This window comes from Hipposideros armiger, unplaced genomic scaffold (assembly GCF_001890085.2).
Source record: "Hipposideros armiger isolate ML-2016 unplaced genomic scaffold, ASM189008v1 scaffold_6, whole genome shotgun sequence".
NCBI lineage: Eukaryota > Metazoa > Chordata > Mammalia > Chiroptera > Hipposideridae > Hipposideros > Hipposideros armiger.
The window spans coordinates 6,855,195-6,875,927 of NW_017731356.1; the positions used below are offsets into that span (position 1 = coordinate 6,855,195).

At 46.4% G+C, this 20,733-nt stretch overlaps 1 protein-coding gene across 1 annotated transcript in view; it reads right to left on the reverse strand.

The window, feature by feature from the left end:
• Positions 1–20,733, reverse strand: part of ASTN1 (astrotactin 1) — a 322,407-nt gene that overhangs the window by 160,468 nt on the left and 141,206 nt on the right. The window contains exons 4-8 of the mRNA XM_019646368.1: positions 19,116–19,262; positions 17,933–18,040; positions 13,251–13,400; positions 12,331–12,498; positions 4,811–4,895 (exon numbers count right to left, since the gene is read on the reverse strand). Of these exons, the coding sequence (XP_019501913.1) occupies positions 4,811–4,895; positions 12,331–12,498; positions 13,251–13,400; positions 17,933–18,040; positions 19,116–19,262 (658 nt within the window). The remainder of the gene's footprint in view (positions 1–4,810; positions 4,896–12,330; positions 12,499–13,250; positions 13,401–17,932; positions 18,041–19,115; positions 19,263–20,733) is intronic.

A 20,733-nucleotide genomic window follows, 5' to 3' on the forward strand; every position in this document is an offset into this window, starting at 1 on the left:
ACGTGTGTACACGCATGTGCGTGTCTACGCATTAATCTGGAGATGGCATGGTAAGCGTGTTGCCTCCTGAGTAGGCAGTGTAAGGAGGGGGTGTCCCGATGAGCAGGGCCATTCCTGGCAACGGCTTGGAAAGCCTTGGAGGAATACCTGTTCATTTTCTACAGATCTCTCGCCATGTCATGAATTATCACTCTGTCGCCATCCTTCAGCACTGAAATCGAGTGATACGTGAGAGTTTTCTAGTGGGGAATCTCCTTGGAGTTGCCCTCTGTATCTGAGATGCCAGAATAAGAAATCAGACTGTTATTTACCGGAATCTTCAAATGCATGAATTTAATCTAATAGTGGTTCTGAAAAATGTATCCAGAGGCTCTCGGGTACGCTTTTAATTTAACAAAAAAACCCACCATTATAGGCTTTCTTAATAATCTCCAAAGTAGCTAAATAAATTTGTTTTTCCTCCTCTAACATGTTCATGTAAAGCAATCTCTCTTGTGTCCTCCACCCACGTTTATTGTTTTCATTTCTCATCTGTGAAAATTTGTGATTTGTCCTTTCACCCTAGCAAACAAATCAGACTCGAGGAGTCCTCGGCTGAGTCTATGCAGCTACAGAGATGGGAGTTATTCAGTGAATTCACTCAGGTTAGACAGAAGACATGGCAGAGCCCCACACAGGGCAGTACCCTTCCATCCTGGGTTCTCTGTCGGGTGACCATGTCACCAGGGGTGCCACAGAATAATTTCATCGCCAACCTTAAAGACCAAGATGCGACCTCAAACATCCCATGTTCTCTTAATGACTCATTAGAAAGCTATCATCCATGACTTTATTTACATCTTTTTAAAGGTGTTTTTATTTTTTGTGGATAGGGACTTCTTGTGTAAGAGTTCAATGACTTTACCATCTGCCACCTGGGTCCCATCACTTGGGTGGGCTGCAGTAACTGGGCTCACCACCCAGAGCCACACACCAATGCCTCAACCTGCCTCGCTTTTCCTTGGCTATTTTTGGCATAACCAGAGCCACCAATAAAAGGATGCAACCCCCTTGATTCACATGCTTTGTACCTACGGTCCCAGATTCTCTATTATTCTTTGCTGCTGGGTCTTGAAAACTTTTTTATCTACAGGATAATTTTAGGACTATGCTTTACTTGCAGAACCTAGATCAATACAAATTTAGATAGTTTCAAGATTTGTATGTTTGTTGTGGGTTTTTTGTTGTTGTTGTTATTTTTTTTAGGATTGTTTTAAATTATTTTGGAGGGGTTCAGAATAATGTGTAATGAGGGATTATCCCACCAAATATACAGACACCTTGGACCTTCTCTCTCCTGCTAACAATTCGAGGGGCACATACATGGAGTTTTCATGTCCAAAGCCTTAGAAAGCGAGAGCTCTCCAAGATCTAGTCCTTCCCCAGTTGAGCAGCTTCTTGTCCTGTCTCTGTAAATTGCACTCTTATAGTATTATTATAAGCTATTTACTTGCCATTCCTAGAAAAACCTTGCTTCTTACATTGCTGTGCCTTGACACATGCTGTTCCCTTTGCTCAGAATTACCTTTGTTATCTGTTAAATAGAACAGTTCAAAATCGAACTTCCCCATGTAGCCCTATTCCAGATTCTTAGATATCACAGAAGTCATTCCTTAAATTGTAATCACATAGACCTTTGCTCACACCTTTACTCTAATAGTTCTTCAAATCCATTTGTGATTTTCTATTATGTGCCCATCTATCTATTGAGACCATTAGTTCTTCCAGAGCAGATATCACATCTTTCTCCTTATAATTAGTAACCTGGCTTATCCTGGGCCATAACAGGTAATGGAGTGAATATCATTGGTCGCATGAATGAGTGAAAGAATAAATGACAGAATAAGATTTCTATAAACAAACCACAGCACGCGCGTGTGCATGCGCACGCGTGCGCGCGCGCACACACACACACACACACACACACACACACACACACACACACACACACACGGGTCCAGGTACACTGGAGCACAAGGCAGAGGCTGAACAAGAATATAGGTGAAACGCCTCTGCCTCACAGAATCATCCATTCGTGATTTTTTGTATTGGCGTCCTTGATCAATTTTCTTCCTTGTCTGAAAGTCATGAATGCTTATTGCTACTTTTCTCCTGGTACATTAACCTAGATTCTTCACAGGGGAATTCATTTTAACTATTACTGGCCTCGAGTTTGGTTGTCCTACTTCAAAGGAATGTTCCGCTATTGTAAGGTATGCAATATGCGAATACTAAGTAAAAAATGTAAATACCCACACAGGCTGCTTACCTCTACCTTCTGGAACATTAAATAAAATAGTCAGGAAAATGAGGCCTACCACTGATTTTTCCATAATACCCCAATACGTAATATTGTTAGTTGGGAATCTGTCAGGCAGTTATCAGTTCAAGTGACAGTCTTCACGTTCAAATCCATTTCGATTAATTTTTTAAGAATCATTTAAGGAAGGGTGGCATCAGGTCCCTGATTTAAATCAAGATGCAGGATACCCTCCACTTTTCCTTTACCTTGTCACCTTATGAGGAAAATGCCGTCATTTGTCTGACACTGTTTTATATACACATAAACTCATGCTGCTTATCGCTTCTGGTTCCATTATCCTCATGATAGTTTTAAAAAAAATTTTTTTCCCTCCTCTCCTAACAGTTGCTCCATTATTTTATTAGTGTACAAAATGAGACCTCGTAGACAGTGATGCTCAGAGAATAATGGAAATCAGAGATGGAAATGACAGATTAGGTCTCCCTGTCTGTTTCCTGGGGCTAATGTTCTTGTCAGTCTGCATCTCAGTGCTTTAGCCTGTCTTATTTTAAGTGACACCCACCTGGGGCCTCCACCAATTCCCTGGAGGATCTCATCTACATCCTAAGACTGTCTCTACACACAGCCAGAGGGAATGACGGAGGCTTGTGCAATTACCAAGTGACGTCAGGCCCATCCTCACAAGATCTGTCTACAAGGCAAGGGGTGCGCAATTACCCACCACATCCCGCCACGACAGGGAGCCAGCCTGCATCATTCGGGGCAAAGAGGGAAAGGAGAATTTGTCATCATTTTCTTCAGCAGCAAGCGTGCAGGCTAAGAGATGGAGAGCTGGTTATCCATCTCCCTTTACAATATTTTACTCAACAAAAATCAGCGCCAACTGAGAGTCTCAGCCATCACAGAAGCAAAAATCCTGGCTCCCCGGAAACTATGCAAACACTTCAGGGGTCAGACAGCAAGGGGATTAAGCTGACTTTACCTAGCGAATGGCACTCCACTTGACATCTATATGCCAGTCTTCTGCCCTCCCCACCAATCTTTCCACAACAGGCCACCTCATATGTATGTACCCCTCTACAAACATCTCCCTCTAAATTCTGTGCACTGCCTCTCTGCTGTGATCTCCAATTCAGGGCAAACGGAGCAATCCTTCATTTTTACTCACAGCAAAATTTCATGGCGCTTTGACTTCCCCAAGTTTTCTGACCTGTGACTCAGATTTGCTGTCCCTGACTCCATTCTCTCTTGTCCTTATCTCTCAACCTCCACCGTTTCCAGAACATTTGCCCTCTTTGAGTGTCCGCGGGCATCTATCATGCCTTGACTGAGTCATCAGCTGGCCAAATTCTCAGAGTTGAGTTCTATCCCTTCATCATAAATCACTCCCTCGGGCTCCTCAATCATTTTTATTGCTCTTCTCCAAACTCTCACTCATTTGTCTCCATATTTATTGCTCCGAGAGTCCAGAACTACATTCAATATTCCAGGCTGGGTCTCATCGGAATCAAACAGAGGGGGCTGAGTCCTCCATGGCAATGCATGAAATGGCAGTGGCTGCTTTTCACCACCTTGTCAGTCTGCAAACACATTTCACATCTGCACTCCAAGCCATCCCTCGGAGATGGCTTTTGCCTTGATTTCTTCCTGGGTTTCCCTGTTCCATTGATTGCTATTATTAGTTAGCGTTTCTCCGCCCAGTCTCCTGTACAACCCAGCCAATGCAGAAAGCAAGCTCTCAGCACCGAAAACAACGTAGAAAATTGCTTTTAAAAAGCAAGATGAGGTGGACCGTGGTAATAGTGGCACAGCCACGTAAACGCCATTGAATTATACATTTAAAAATGGTTAAAATGATAAATTTGCCATTATGAATATTTCATCACAATAAAAAGTCCTAAATTGTAAAAACAATACAATTATAAAGCATTAGATAAGGTAACTTTTGATCCGGTCACACGTGCTTAGGGAAAAGCAAAGGTCTCACAGAGAAATGGTAATCGGGGATCAGGAAAAAATATTCTTACTCAACACAGAGCACTCCCTGAATCTTTGCATTTCCTCCCTGCTGACAGTCCCCGTGAAAACAAGTTTCCACTCATGACATCTCGCAAAGCTCATCAAGCTCTGGGAGAGCTGCACGGGAGTCTGTGTGGCTCCACGTGTCTCCAACAAAATCAGCAGCCAAGTTCTGCCAGTGGAATCCTCGAGGCTGGTGGCGGTGTGAAAAGGAAGAAAGCGACAGCTTGCTTTTCAGATCCCAGCTGGAGGCTGCGGGGCTGCGAGTCAGAGGTGTCATCTCTGAGCTCGTAAATGGAGAAAAAAGTTGATATGGACGTCACTGGGACGGTATAAATATGGAAATGCACCGTGACATTTTTACCCATTCGCTGTTCGGAATATAGCTACGCTTTCGCTCTATTTCCCTACGCGCCCTTGCTCCACATCATGCCTGGGTGATGGAATGGTGACATCTGGGGACAGCTAACGTGCCATCCCCTCACTTACCCCTGGTTTGTCCCCCATTCATTCCGAATGCAAAGGTGCTTGTGGACTGGATCCTTCATGTAACCTTCGTAGCAGAGGCATTCCCCTTAGAGGAAGGGTTAAGGAGGGAGAAAAAGAAACAGAAAGGAATTGATTCACATGTCCGTGTTTGGGAAAATTAATAGGACACGGTCCGATTCAACTCAGACTAACAGTGGCACGATGACACGCTAAGTCCCATGATGCTATGCATTCCCGTCTCCACCGCCCACACGAATGGACACACACCACCAATCTCTCCATTTTCTACTACGTGATAATCGTCACTAGTGGAGAAATCTAACATTTACAAAGCACCTATTATATGGGCTCTGTAAACACAAAAAACAAAAACCCGTTGAGCAAAAGGACTTTTTCATCGCTATGTCCTCAGTGCCCTGTATATTGCAAGGCACCTATTAGCTGATCAATAAATGTTTAAAGACCGCATAAGTGAATGTTTTCATCATATATTTCTAAGAATCTTCAAAAGCAGGTATGATTATGCTATGCTGGTGGAGAAACCGAGGCTCAGGAAAATTAAGGGGTCTGGAGACAGCTTGTAAATGGCAGCGTTCATATTTGGAATCTATGTCTGTTTGTGTCCAGATCTTTTTTTTCCTACCATGCCAAGCTGCTGGCCCACAGAACAACTACTATAGAGAAAGCCTCTTATATTAATTACGTTTATCTCTGGGCTTTAGTTTTAAAGTTTTAGTTGAAGTGAAAATGGCTCATCATCTTGGCCCTGGTAAATAGAAGGACTCCCCACAATTCTGCATTTGTTTGGAATTATGATTTTGCTTCCTAATCATTAGTGGCTCCGTTGTTACACCACGAGGTCCATGGCCCCTCTGAAATTGTAGGCAACACTGTGTATATGTGTATATATATATATATCTTTCTGCAGCAGGTCTGCAAAACATTCAACCAATTTCCAAGTAAATCCAAGGCCCCCATTGCTCTACATATTACTGATATTGAAGAAAATTGTTGCTGCTTCCTTATATTACTAATGCTTTGCACAAGGCTATGTATCCCTACCCGACTGCGCCCGGTTCCACTAAAGCACAAATGTTAACTCTTGCACTGGCTGGTTATTTAATTTGTAGGGTGAGGCTGCCTGAAATTTGTAAATAACAAAGGTGCCATGCCCTAAGGAGACCAAGGGCTACAGTTTGTTGTCTCCCTAACAGGAGACACTTAGAAAGGCTATAAATAGAGTAATAGCTTTAAGTGAGTGCTATTTTCTTTTTTTTCACACACAAAAACTGATACAAATGAAGTGAAGGGCATCACAGTTACGAGGGGACAGATTGGGTAGGCTCTGAGCAAGGAGCTGTTTAAGGGATCTTAGCTCTACCATTCAGTTCCAGATTGACCTACAAGCCACTGTTCAGCAGGGCCTCATACCAGATCACACTCATCTTCTTCCGCACACCTGCTCAAAGCATGCAGGAGTGGAGTGGAAATTAGTAACCTCTTACTTGGTGGGAGATCCACAGAGCATAACGGGTCAGTGTTTTCTCGCCTGTATGGCAAACCCAGGCTTCCACAAGGGTTAGACTCACAACAGGCTTGAATGTACGGGGGTCAGTGGGGCTGAGCTGTGCCTGGGAATGGCGGGGGAGCTGAGGCAAACACAGGAAAGCTCAGCTGGAAATTAGGCAGCTGATGGGCTTTCAGACGGAGGCTGTTTTAAGTCCAAAGAAAGCATGGACTCTGGACTGTAAAGTTATGCAAGGGCAAGACCAAGGTTAGCTTTATTCCCCCACACAAGCGGGCCTTTTATAAATACTGTGCAAGGGAAAATAATGAAATTAATTAGTCGGCCCTAAATTTATATATCACACCACCACTGCCTCACTCCAAGCAGCAGATATTTAAGCCGGTTAATGAGTCAAAGGCCCAGCTACGCTTCTCCCTTCAGGAGATCACTTCCCAGTTGTCCTTGTGGACATTAGACATGAGGTGATATTAAAAAACAAAAAACAAAAAACAAAATGGAAGTAACTTCAAGAAGTTGTCAAACCCATTACTCTGACTCTCAGAATGGCCTTGGCTGGACGCCTTGCCTAGAATTAAGGACTGACAAAACATGATCCTTCCTCCACACTTGATATCTAGTTACTACAAAACATGTAAAAATAAATGCAGTAACAATTCCGACTTCAAGCAGAGCCTGATTTTCCTAACGATGCCAATACCTACCATTTGTAGGGCACATTTACCTTTCTCAAATTGCCTTCATAGTCATTATCTCCTTATGAGGTTTCCATCATTCATTACTATGTGGGGACACTGCTGACAACAGATAATGCTTTCCTCCATACAATGTCATATGCAGCTCAAAGCCAGAGCAAGAGAGAAATGTTCAAACATCTCAGGCTGGAGTTTGAGGATATCCAAAATGTGCCTCTCAAACGATCCTCATTTCCGGAACCCACCAAACTTTCCTTTTCTGTACTTCTCCTCAAAACCAGTTTGGCCATCTACATGGAAAGGAGTTTAGACTTGATGAGGAAAGTTGCTATGGCAACCCAATGCTAAATCTTGACTTTAAGAGGGGTTTCGTGCAAGCACAGCCTCCGACTGTTAGCTGTGAATTTTAAAGACCCCACAAGGGTGTTGGATGCCCTCCTAACTAGAAGTGTTACAGTCTCTGCATCTGCTGTGACAGATGGCAGGGAACACATGATGTGCTGACTTTGTGGCAGCATTCACAGGGTCCAGGGAAAGATGTGCCCTGGCCACGGAAAAGTGCCCAACCAGGACGACGGTGCCTGCAGAAGACACTCACAGGCAGCCACCTGCCGGAGAGGAAGCCACTGTGAGCTGACCCTGCACAGCCTGGAGACGGCTCCACGGATCTGTGTGTGGTACCCTGCAGGCAGACACCTTGAGGGACCTTGTATGATGGACAGCACCTTTGGTCATTCCCCATTCTACAGATGAAGGACTGGGGCACACATGTCACGGAAGGATTAAAGAAAGACCTTGGAGCTAGGGTTCCTCAGATGACTGGGCTCACCACAAGTTTTCTGTGAGGTAAATACAGATAAAGGCCAAAAGCCCTGAGTCACTGCTATCCTTCATGTAGCTGTTGGCTTTCACTAAATGGAACTGGGTGTGCCTCATCTAAAAAGGGGAATCTTTGTAAGACATCTGGACTTGGGTAACATTTAATTGCCTGATCTCCTCCACTGTGGAGACATCAGGCAAAAGGCAGGCCCAGGCTCAAACAGCCCCACATGACTCCGGGAGGGCAGACAGAGGGAAATATTCCAAAAATACATCCTGAAGGAAGGTGCTTCAATCAAGCCACAAAAGAGAGTTTGGAATGAGCGGACAATCCAAATGGCAGGGACAAAATGCGAGCTGTGCTGCCCTGCCAAATTGTGTTCAAAAAATTAGGGAAAGCTAGAGAGAGCAGTGGCTCAGAGCACGGAATGCGGGAAGGGCTACATTGAGTCTGGAACTGGCGCAATGTCCCTCCCCAGACTTTATACATTTCTACATGGTTGGGACTAGATTATAGGAAGATCTGGGACCAAGAGAATTTGGGTGATCTTGGGTGGTGATTAGAACTGGATTTAGGTGGTAGTCCATGTTCCTTGTAGATGCATAAAGACTGTGTATCTTGAACATGGAATGAGGGTCTGTGGCCAGGACTGATGGGGGCTGTGAAATTAAGCAGGTGTGGGAAGCCTCCACAGCTGCCCACATGGCAGAGCAAAGGCCAGGAACGGGGTGGAAAGGGAGGTCGCCAACACCCATTAGTCTGTGTTGCCATCAAAAGTCAATCAAACAGACATACAACCACAATAAAAGCCCTTAGGAAGTACAGGGAAAGTCAGCCTCAGGCCGGATCCAGCCGGGTGTTAAGCTTTACAGCCGATGGTTTGCTGCTAGCCCAGCCTGACCAGGGACACGCCTAGGGTTCCGAACCTGGGAGGGCCTGGGAGAGAAAGTCAGTGTGCAGGGGGCAAAGGGCTTCTAGACATCGAGCTACGAGCTTTAGGTGCCTTACATTCCTCCCAAATAGCATGTTGCTAGAATGTAAAAGGGAGGCTGGCATGGAAAACCGATCGGCAGGTTACCTCCAGCTCAGGCTCTGCCGTCGATTCCTGACGCGTCTTCAGCAAGGCTATGTAACCCACCCTCATTGGGCTGGAGCACTACAACAATGCTTGTTCTTGATCCCTTTTCTCCTTCCCTAGTATATTAGTTTTCTATAGCTTCCATAAAAAAAAAATACCACAAACTTAGTGGTGTAAAACAACATACATTTGTTATCTTATAGCTCTGTGGGTCAGAAGTCTGACGTGAGTCTCACTGGGCCAAAATCAAGGTGTCTGCCTTCCTTGCTGGAAGCCTGAGGAGAGAGACCGTCACCTTGCCTTTTCCACCTTTCGAGGCTGCCCCCACTCTTTGGTTTGCGCCCCCTCCCTGCATCTTCAAAGCCAGCAATGGCTGGTGGGATCCTCCTAGCGCATCACTCTGGCCTCTTCTGACGCCCTCTTCCCCGTTCAAGGACCCTTGTGATTACATGGAGTCCATCGGGTTAATCTGGTTAATCCAGGATACTCTCGTTATTTGTAAGCCAGCGGTTTAGCGACCTTAATTCCATCCATAACTTTAATTCACCTTTTCCATGTAACATAACATATTCATGGGTTCTGGGGATTAGGACATGGGCATCTCCGGGGGCCCATTGTTCTACCTACTTCACCTGGTATTCCGGACCACTGTGCAGGTGATGAGCAAATGCATGCTTAACTTCGGAATACTTTGGAAGGATGCCCGAGGAACCCTCCAGGCAGCAGAGGTTGCTCCTTGGCAGTGACTGAGCACCTGTTTGTGTGTTTGTTTGTGTGCGTCTGAAGAAGTATACACGTGTACTTGCACGGTTCCACGCATCCATATGGGCAGACCCCTCAGCATGGCTGGGAAAGCACATGTCCCAACACTATGACATTTCCAAGTGAGTTAGCTAGAGGAATGCAAAAATAACATCAACTTGACTCGCAGCCAATTCCCACACTCAGCTCTTTGGAGAAAGGCTCTAGGATGGAGTGTAGGAGGTGACACCGTTTCTTACTGATGCGCGTGTGGGATGGCCACACCGTCCCGTGTGCGGAAAGCAGCAGGGCAGGGAGGGGGCGGGCTTCCAGTTCCAGCATTAATGAAAGGCAAAGTCTCAACAGCGCCATTTCCCAGCTGCTACCCCAAAATGAAGATGTTGCACCTCAGTTCTGTTGAGGGCTTTGGCTTCTTAACTTGAAGTCTCCCTCCACGGCTTTCCAGTTGGAAATTCATTAACTGTCACAGATGCTGGGAAGCCACTAGCAGGGGAGGGGCTTCCCAAAGCCATTTTCCGCAAGGATGGGAAATGAGACATCTGAGAGGGACTGAAGGTGTGATGGGGGCTTCCGTGTGGACAAGCAGCTGCCTGAGCTCCTGGCTCAGGAGGCACTGATGCTCAGTCATGGCGGGTGCTTAAATGGTTTGGAATGACAAATTTGTTGGATCCGACATGTCTGGGGAAATTGAACAATGCTTTAAAATCCCACCTCTGCTCTGATTGCATGATGGAGAGAATACAGACTCTGCCTAGGGTAGCTGTGGGGCTTTGGGCAAGTCACGTAGCTTCTCTGGGGAATTTGAACACTGCTGTCAAGTAAGGAGGAAGTTTATCTCTAAGACCCCTCCAAGGTGAAAACGCTAGTCCCTTATTTCCACTTGTAATTAAAAGTGCTTCCTGATCTTTAAAACCTCAATAGAAGCTTCTGCGGCCCTCTGGGGATCACGCTTCTCTCGGAAGTGAATTTAACAACTGAGATCGTCCCAGGGTCTCAAAATTCAAGTCAGCAGGGGGACTAGGGACGAGCTCAGATGCATGGAGAGACCCCACCTCTAAGATGAGCGCTTTGCACTTTCTCCTGAGCACTCTGGTTTTGGGCATAGCGCAGAGCCCATCTGTTGGGTTTGGTGTTTGCCTGGCAGCGTGGGAGGAGCAGCAAGTAAGCACAGTCTTAGACATCAGATGTTTGAAATGCTGTACTTTCTCCTCCATATGGGGGCCTGGAATCTCTGTGATGGGCCCACATTAAAACTTTTAGACCTAAAAAGGTGAACTTTAGATGATACAGTAACCTACCCCCCCCCCAAAGAGATACAGTCATGAACTATAATGGCAGGAAGGGCAAGATCTCTTGGACTCAAACTCTACTAATGTCCCTGTACCCCAGCACCTAAAAAAAGATGCATCTGTAGGTGTGTGTGCGTGCGTGTGTGTGTGAGTGTGTGTGTGTGTGTGCGTGCGTGAGTGTGTGTGTGCGTGTGCATGCGTGTGTGTGTGTGTGTGTGTGTGTGTGTGTGTGTGTGCGCGTGGCGCTGAGGGACTGTGCATAAGGTACAGAGAGCTGGAGAAGTTGGCCCCTGACTCCAGGAACAAGCTATGTGAGGGTCTTAGACATCACTAATAGCTCCTTCCTTGGTTCTAAGGCATCACACTACATCTCTGGGAAGGAGTTATCTGTGGTACTGAATCTATCAGCAACATCTTTCTAAAGGCTACTGTAGATGATCCCCTTCTACAGTGAAAGTGCAAACGACCTGAAATGAGGGCTCTACTCCTGGGAATCCTGGAGCTCCGGAAGCACTGTGAGTGCCCCAGTGAATACGGTGCCTGAATTTGGACCCTCTCTCAGAAGAGACCCAGCCCCATTTGATAATGTAACAGCCTGCAAGACATCTACACCATTTGGCCCAGGAATCTCTCTTCTGAGATTTATCTGAAGGAAATAGCTTCAAATGTGTCCTGCATTTATGTGGAAAGACATTCGTTTTAATAGTATGTGTAAAAATTAAAAATTTAAAGCATCCTAAATGTCAAATAATAGGGGAATTATTTAAATGAGCTATAATATACACATACAATGGAATACCAAATGGCCATTAAAATTATGTCATTGAGGATTATTTAATAGTTCTGGAATGGTAGAATGTGTGAAAAAAAAAATCAAGAAAACTACTCGACTTAGTGTGCTTGCAAGCCTCTAAAAATCATGCAGAGATAAAAGATTGAAAGGGAGGGCATTAAAATTTTAAAATGACTTCTGGGGGAGATAGAATTATAGATGATTATTATTTTCTTCTATAAGCTTTTCTAGACTTTCCAAATTTTCTATCAGAAACATGCATACAAAGTCCAGCCCCAGTAGCTGATATCCCCCGACTGGATGGCAAATGGGCAGTGAAGGTCATCCGAAACTGATCTATCTGGTGTGGGGCTACAATTAGAATGCTTCCAAGCCTTCTGCCCGAAGAGGACCCCACATTTTCGGCCGACACGCTCAGGGGTCCAGCCATGCTGGCAGCTTGCATGGCCTAGACTCCCAATCACAACGGGACAATTAGGAAGGATGGCTTGGGTTTTGAGGGGGATTGCAAGAGGCATGAACTCTGACAGTTACCCGCTGCCCGGTGCTCCCGCCTACCAGTTTCGGGGTCACATTGATGTTCACAGGGGTCCAGGAGCCGCCGGGCACAGAGGTCCATGGCCCAGGGCCCACTGGAGTTCTGTTGAGAGAAGAGCACCACTTGGGCAGGGTTCAGCCAGTCGCTGGCATCCAGCTGGCTCCCCTCCAGCAAGATGAAGCGGCTCCCTGCAGGGGGAGAGAGAGGAGGCATCTCTGTGTATGCATGCACACACGCCGTCTTGCACACATGCACACACACGTCACTGAAGATGGAGTAAGGGGTGCTCTGCAGATTAGTTCAAATCCAAGGTCATTTCTCCTACCAGTCCTGACCTGTCCTGAGCCCCCAAGAAAAGTATCAGCAGATTCAGGCTTGGGCACCTCCAGGACTTCCTGCCATGTCATCGACTGCCGTGGTGCCCCATCCCACCTCTAACTCAGGGACTCTCAGGACCTACTTTGTTCCCTCATTACATTGGGGTACCCCTGGATGAAAGAAAATTACTGCTATGGAGTTCTAGGCTTAGAGCAAGTTACTGCAGTTAGGAATTTCTCACCTGGGCATAACAAACTGAAGCATGGCGGATGCTTAAATACCTCTACCACTCCACTTAGCTTTGCCCCTCTCAAAGGCTACAAGAATCTTGGTGTCTGCCTCCCTGTATCCAGTCTGCTCTGCGTTTCCCTACAAAGACGAGAGCTTATTGAAAACCAAATAGGAGTGAGCATAGAGAAGAGGAGTGATCTGTTCAGTTTTTTGTTTGTTTGTTTTTAACTTGCTTTCTGATTTCACCTGTGGACAAATCAATTTTGTCCTAAGCCTTACTGATCTGGGGTTCTTTTCACCTCACTTACAGTAATAGGTTGACCCTTGACTGCTCTATATCTTCCTTGCCTAACCTGAAATCTTTCTCTTTGGGGAGGAAAAAACATCTCACCATCAGCGATCAGGTGCTCGGGGACGTGCAGGGTAATTTTGACAACAAGAGGGCAGCTGACATGAGAGGAGCACACGAGGCCGATCACACAGCTGGTGATGCTGATCAATGTCAAGGTGGTCTTGTTCACAGGACTTCGGGGAGAACCCACTGAAAGCAAGACAAAAGCAAGACGCGTGGTGGTAAAAATCCCGGCAGTGAGAGGTCGACTTGGCCTTTTGCTGCCCAGCCGAGCAAACGGAGGGTCAGTTGGCAAACTTAGTCCAGACAAGAAATGTGTGTAGCTGCATGACCTCAGTGACCTTCATCCTCACAAAAAACCATGTCCTTGGCTGGAATTAGAGGGGACTTGACCAACTGGCGGCCCTCAGGGTCAACAGTGGTCAGTGGTGTGCAGGTCCTCTGCAGTCGCCCTGGGCCGGGTTCACAAGAGAAGTCCTCAAGGAGGACTTTCCCCCATCCACTCGCCTGGCTGTGCTCTGACCTCTTGCCCAAGGGTGGCAGGGTTGCTTTAAGCCCACGTTTGAACTCCCTGCACTTCCCATCACTTTTCACAGAGGGCGCTCTCACAAACCAGCCCCTCCACTCCTGGGCTCAAACTTCACCTCCCCAGGAAGTTTTGGAGCCTGAGGAGCTTGCACCTACTCTATGGGTGGGAGTCCTACAGGTGAGTCTTAACTCTGTAGGGCCGAGAGGAGGAACAGAGGAAAGTCTACTCTGCATGAGGTGAGGATGCTTTTGCTCTAGAAGGCTCTCCCCAGTCCTGCAGGGGTGAGGCCCTGAATGGAAGCTTAGTGAGAAGATAGAGCTGTGGATTAAGAAACACTCCCAGGGAGGTGGGGACCGGGATCAGAAGGGAGGGTTGTTTGGTGTGTTGTTTGCTTGCTTGTTTTTGATGGAGAGGATTTTAAATAAAGGCAGAACAGATGTGGGAAAGGAAGAAAGTGAAGTTGCCAACAAAATGTGTGGATCCTCTGGAATATTCTTAGGGTCTATGTTAATATTTATTATTGATACAATTAAAAGGCATCTATTATGGCAGACCGTGTGCTAAGTGATTTTATACACATTTTTAAAATTTGTAATATTTGCTCATCATAATAAATCTATGAGTCTGCACAGTAACGACCCACTTTACAGGTAAGGAAAACAGGTTTGATGAGATTAACCTCAGAGCGGTAGTTACCACTGACGAAGTGTAATTATGTGTCAGGCACCAGTACCCAGGGTTTTATGGCTCATGTCATTTAACAATGACCGCAATCTGATGGGGCAGCGCCCGCAGGTGAACAGTGAGCTAGAGAGGCTCGAAGTCTGGGGCAAGTCCAGGGTCAAGCGGCTGCTGGGAGTGGAGCCGGGGTCAAGCACAAGTTCGGCTGAGACTACAGCCCCGGCAAGAGCCAGTGGAGTCTTTGGAACTGCTGTTCTCAGGAGCACGGGGAAAGTGTGGTCCATGACTGCACCCATGCCTTATGGGAGCGGCATCCCTGAGTGTTGAAGTAGCTGGGATGGAGAGACGCCAGGGTGGCAGGCAGCCTCCGGATCCTCTGTCCCTTGCTACCTGGAGGTATTCCACTCATGCTAGCATCCTTCCAGCACAGAGTCTGTTTCCCCACGCTTATAGATTTCTACTCCAGCCCAGACCAGGCCTGAGCAAATCTACCACCACAATGTCCCTTGGGCACTCAAGGGCGAATCCAAAATGGGCCTCCCCACCTTCCTGCAAACCCTGCTCCTTCCCTTGCTATCTCCATTGTCCAGCGAACAGCACTGCCATCTATTTGGTTTCTCAAGTCCCATACTTCATCATGTCTAGCATCTTCCCTGTTTTGCAGAAGTCACGCCCTCCCTACCACCAAGGCCACTACATCATTTTTTCATTTTGTGTCCGGACGTCTTCTCTTGCCTCCCTTCTCTCCATCCTTACCTGCGTTTATCATCTCACAGCTGGACTACGGCGACATCCATCCACCCGGCTCCCTGCCTCCACCTCCCCCACTCTCACCTTTCCTCCACACTATTCTAGGGGGACCCTGCACAAGGCAGAGTGGGCAAGGGCAATGTCCTTTACAAGCCTTCAATGCGTCCAGCTGAAGCGTCAGGTCCATGTCCTTCCGTCAAGGCCATGGACTTTCTCCTGATCTCCCAGCCTCTTTTCCTAAGCAGACCCCAAGCCTGCATCATAAGCCTCATTCTGGTAAACTCTCTACGGCTCTCCGACTAGACCATTATCATGTATGTCTCTGTGACTGCACGTATTATTCCCTCCTCCACAGGATACCATTTTGCCACCTTGTCAGCCTGGTACACACCTACTCCTCCAGTCTCAGCTCAGACAACAGCTCCCTGTAAACACTTCCCTGAAACATTTAAGAACCGATTTTCACTCTTTCCTTGCTATTCCTGTAGCCCTCGGTGCACCCTGCTGTTAAACCTCTTATCACACAGTGTTGTCACTGTGTACAGGCACTTGCCGCTGCTCTCATGTGATTTCAATAATGTGCTCCTCCTCTTCTTGTCTCTCTAGTTCTTCTGCATCATCAACCCATCATCCGGTCTCTCTACCTGGCTTCAAAATTCCCAGTGATTCCCTACAACCTACAGAACCAACTGCAAACTCAGGGACATGGCACACGCACGGTCCTTTGGTAGCTAGCCTGTTTTCCATCCCTACTATCCCCATGTGCCTATATATTTATGTCCCGGACTACAGCTGCCATATTGAACCACTTTTACCTGCTTGAAAATATTCTGTTCTTTTGTGCCTCCAAGGCTTTTTATACGCTACTTTCCTCTACTGGAATGCCCTTACCCTAGGTTGTCCTTTCTCAATAAATTCTTTATGTTGTATATAACCCAAGTCTAATTATTTTCTCCTTTTTTTGCCTCCTATTGCTGCCCGGTAGAATGAACTGTTCTCTCGTCTGAGTGTATATTGTACTTTATTTATATGATTAAATTAAGCCTTATCATTGCGCCATGTTTTCCTGTTTCGCCCACCTATCACAAAGCCTGGCCCATGGCAGGTGAGGTATAAAATTTACTGCTGGGGCCTGATTGATGTATCCAGTTCAATTCAACAAACACTTCCAAGCATCTATTATACAAGCAAAATCTTCCACGAGGCACTTTGGGAAAATAAATTAGACGTGCCCATCCCTTAGAAGCTTACAGTCTAGTTAGCAACAATAAGCAGTTGATGTAGTAGGAGCGTTTGGTACTTAAAAGAAACAGTTTTATGCTGCAAAGAAACTCATTCTGATTCATTACTATGAATTTTCTTAAACAGGCTTTTCTTCAAGCAGAACACACCCTGCTTTGGTGCGGCTGAGGCTGGAGGAGCCTAGGTTGACTCTTCGCTGCATATGATTATGTAACAAAGATCAGAGAATCCACATTTTCACCTTGGGGGTGCTGGGGCATCAGACATGAAGAGGCCCCGAGCCCCGATGATTTCTTGAGGAAAATGATAGGAAGAAGTTTTGTACTGATAGCGGCAAAGCCTAAGGAAGCTGGAAATGAGGGATTAAAAGGGGTCCTTGCAATCTCGGGGAGGAATGTCCTTAGTATGAAAGGAACTGAAGAGGAGGTAGAAAGGGCCAATATGTAGGTGTTTGGGGTGCGGGGGGCATTGGTTGATTATTATTGGTTCGGGAAAATGCTAGTGAGTGTAACCCAATGTGATGCCACTCAAATATCCTCCAACGTATCTCAAGGGACCACTGTCCAAAATTCTTTAAGATGCAGTGGTGTAGAAATCTGAGACTATGCCATGGAGAATTCTAATAGCAACGACAATACGGATTTCATAGCACTTTGCCAATCATGTAAAAAACACTTTTTAATATAATTTAATCCTGACTGTAGCCCTATATGTGAGGTATTGTTAACCCATTTAATATGTGAGGAAACTGAGGCTCAGAGAGGTTGCTGTCCTTATCCAATATCACACAGCATGTACATGGTGAAGCTGATTGGTGCTGGAAACCAGACCTCCCTCAGTGATGATACTGATACCAGCAAGTCATAGGAAGTGGCAGCCCCAACTGCAGTGGTCGCACCTGAAGCCACTAAACATCAAGGTGGAGTGGCACAGACTGTGGTGCATGGAAAGACAACTCTTATTCGCGCTGAGCAGAATGAATGAACTAACCTGGACCCTGCCAGGAGACAGGAAAGAATTTGGAGGCTTGGGCTCCAGTGTTTCTACTCAGGAGGGGATTAAAGGCCAAATACCCTTACACACACTTCTCAGGCCATAGATTATTCCTTAATTACCCTGCCCCCCAATCCCTACCCTCCTGATTTCAAGGCCAGTGTTGCTGGGTACACAAGGGTACATATCCTGTCCATTTTTTTCACATATCACACACTTTATCAACTTTATTTCCTGTGTCTAAAGAGCAAAATATGACTCCTGAGGCTTCCAGAAGGAATTGAGAGTCTTCTGACCAAGAAATAGCCTTTCAAACAACTTGGAAACCTGTTTGAGAGTGCCATTATCTGGGAGAGATGATTCTCTGAAATGTTCTTCCTTAGGAGGAAACACCAATTGTGGTCCAAGAAGCCTTCCCCCAGAAACTGGCTCTGGTCCACACAGCCCCCAGCCTGACCCGGCACCTGTGCCACTCCCTCCCCGGAGCCCCATTCACCCCACTTTGCCCCTCCATCACCCTTCCTACCTCTACTTCGTCTCCGGCTCCGCGAGGGGTCCGTGTAGAAGGTCAGCTGGGGGTCGTTTTCTGCCTCTGTCCCAGAATCCCCTTCGGGGTTCAGGAAGGCGGAACCAGCTGTAATGAACAGGAGAGTGTCCAAGACGAGATCTTGAGTCTTGTCTTTATGACAACAACTCCTGGGCAAGTTCAAGGGAAAATCAATATAACTGAGAGCAGGTTGGCTGACAATCTGGGAGGAGCAGCGACAGGGATTGGAGCTTCCTGATACACAGGTTTATTGGAGAAGTGGACCTTTATATGACAGCAATCACTGGAGCCCTGCCTCCACCCAGCCCACGTCCCCACCGAGGAGAGCCGTTCCTGACAGCTGCCTGCCAGGGAGGACATGCACGGATGGCGGATGGAAGAAGAAGAAAGCGAAGCCTCCCTTATTACAAGTCATGATTCTCATTGATACGAGACTGGAGTTGTGTCTTAAGGGGCATATGTCTTAATATCTATAGGATATTATATTTGTTTTGTTTTTTGATTCTTCAATGAACATATATTCAATGTGAAAAAGAGAGAAAAATAAAGAAAATACACAAACGTGTATAAAGGGAACAACGCTGATGTCCTCTAAATCCTTTAAGTCAGAGAAAAACTGTTAACATTTGATGTTATACGTTCCTTCGTTTCCTGATACAAAAGCAGATAAACGTTTTTTAATCTCCCTTTAAAAATGGCATTCTGGGGCACTTTCCATTGTACAACCTCATTTTTTTCCATTCAATGGACGGGCGGGCAACTTTCCATATGAACAAATGTAGATGCATATTATCATCATAAATGGCTGCGTGCTGATCCCCTGGACAGCGGACACATGTGCAGGTAGTTAAACAGTTCCCTACTGATGGACACTGAAGCTAGTTCTGATTGTCCTCTCTTTTAAACAATGTGAGGAACAGCCTTTTAAACACATCTTTGCACCTTTGTCCAGTTATGTTCTAAGGATAAATCCTTGCTGATGAAATGCCTTGGTCATGAGACTTGTATATTTAAGTTTCTAGGTAACACTCAACAGGCCTCCAGAAAAATTGTGCCAAAACACACCCCGTCTGGCCATGCATGGGGGTCGAGGATATCAATGCCCCCCCCCCACTAATAATAAGGAATCCACCCACAAGCCCTAGCGTCAGAAAATGGGCACCTCTGGCCTTGCTGTTGATCCGCTTCCTCTGGCTACTGGAGGTGTGAGAGAGCAGCGTGGCTTGCTGGTGGTTGGAGTCCACTGGGCTGGTGGCAATGATGTTATCCTTGTACTTGTTCATCAGTGACAGCTTGGCATTGTCACTCCCTGGATGAGAAAAAGTCAAGGCAAAACCTTTGAGAGAAAAGGTCAGAAGAAAGTGAGAGCAAGGAAATCTGCATGAACCCAGGAAATGGAGTTTCACAGAATGAAGATAGGGGACCTTTAAAGTGAAAGACTGGCAGAGGCTGAAATGCTTGGGTTCCTAGGGGGCTTCAAAGTTATGAGAGGAGTGAAGTGAGAATGATGAAAACCCAGTGCAATTAATTCTGCATTGACAGGGTCACCACGTGTGGCCATTTGGCCAGAGACAGATTGAAGAGCACTTTCTTTTGGTCAGCACGGTTTTAAAGGAATTTGAATTTGAGTGCGTTCGGGTAGCACATGCCTGCCTTCTTTCACCATGGTCTGCACCAGGCCCTATCACCTGACATCCAGCCAGTTCACATGCTGGTGCTATGTGCCTGCTCCCCGAGTGCATCTGAGTTTGCAACCCCTGAGAATCATATGGCTATGTGGTGGGCTTAGCACTATGCCAGGGCTTAGCACTATGCCAGGTGCTACGGGGAACGTGAGACATTGGTGACAGGTCCCCTATTCTCAAGGAGTCCCCAGATTTTAATCTTAATAGGAAGCGGCCATTTGTATAGGCTCTCTTCCAGGTAACAAGCAGTATGGAGACCTCTATGATGTGATCTCCCTCTTTTTAAGCCCCACTGAAAGTCCATAGCAATATTCAGTATCCAAATGGCTTCCTCAAAGGTAACTGAGCAGTTCTTTGAAGGACCATTGTCTTGGGGTATTATGTATGGGGAGTTGATTATTTACAGATGGGGGAAGAGAGAGAGAGAGAGAGAGAGAGAGAGAGAGAGAGAGAGAGAGAGAGCACTACTGTTAAAGAAAAGTGCAGTCACTCCCTCTCTACATTTCGTTGACCCAGACCTTGTTCAGCTGATCAGGTCCAAGTCTCTTCCACCCAGAGTCTCACAGATACACAAAGTGTCTGAGGTCGGACACCCTGATGGCACGCCTGCATTTTCACTGAAGGAGTGCATCACTTGCAAAGACCACAGAGGCATGGGCAGGGCAGCACAGCTAATGGCCCCCCAGGCCAGTCCTCAGAGTCACAGAAAAGAACAGACACTTCTATCCCGTCCATTGCAATGGAAAATTAAATTGCTTAAGCAAGCATACTATACACAAAAATGTCATACACACATGTTGCTCTTTCTTGCTATCGTATTTCCCTGAGGATAGGTCACTATATGCGATAAAGGCTCTAACCCACTCTGGTGTTGGATGCAAAAGTACCTTTGCTTAATGCAAACTGGGAGTGGAGACGGACCTGATTACACTCATTCTGCTGATTTCCTATATTAAAACACAGCTCCCAGCATCTTAGGAAAAAGCTAACGCTTTTTGTCCACCTGGGAAAGGGCGCTGGCAGATCCCACTTTGTAGGGCGATGGCCAGCCACAGAATTAGCAAACAGCTGCCCTCCCCACAACCCCTCCTCCCC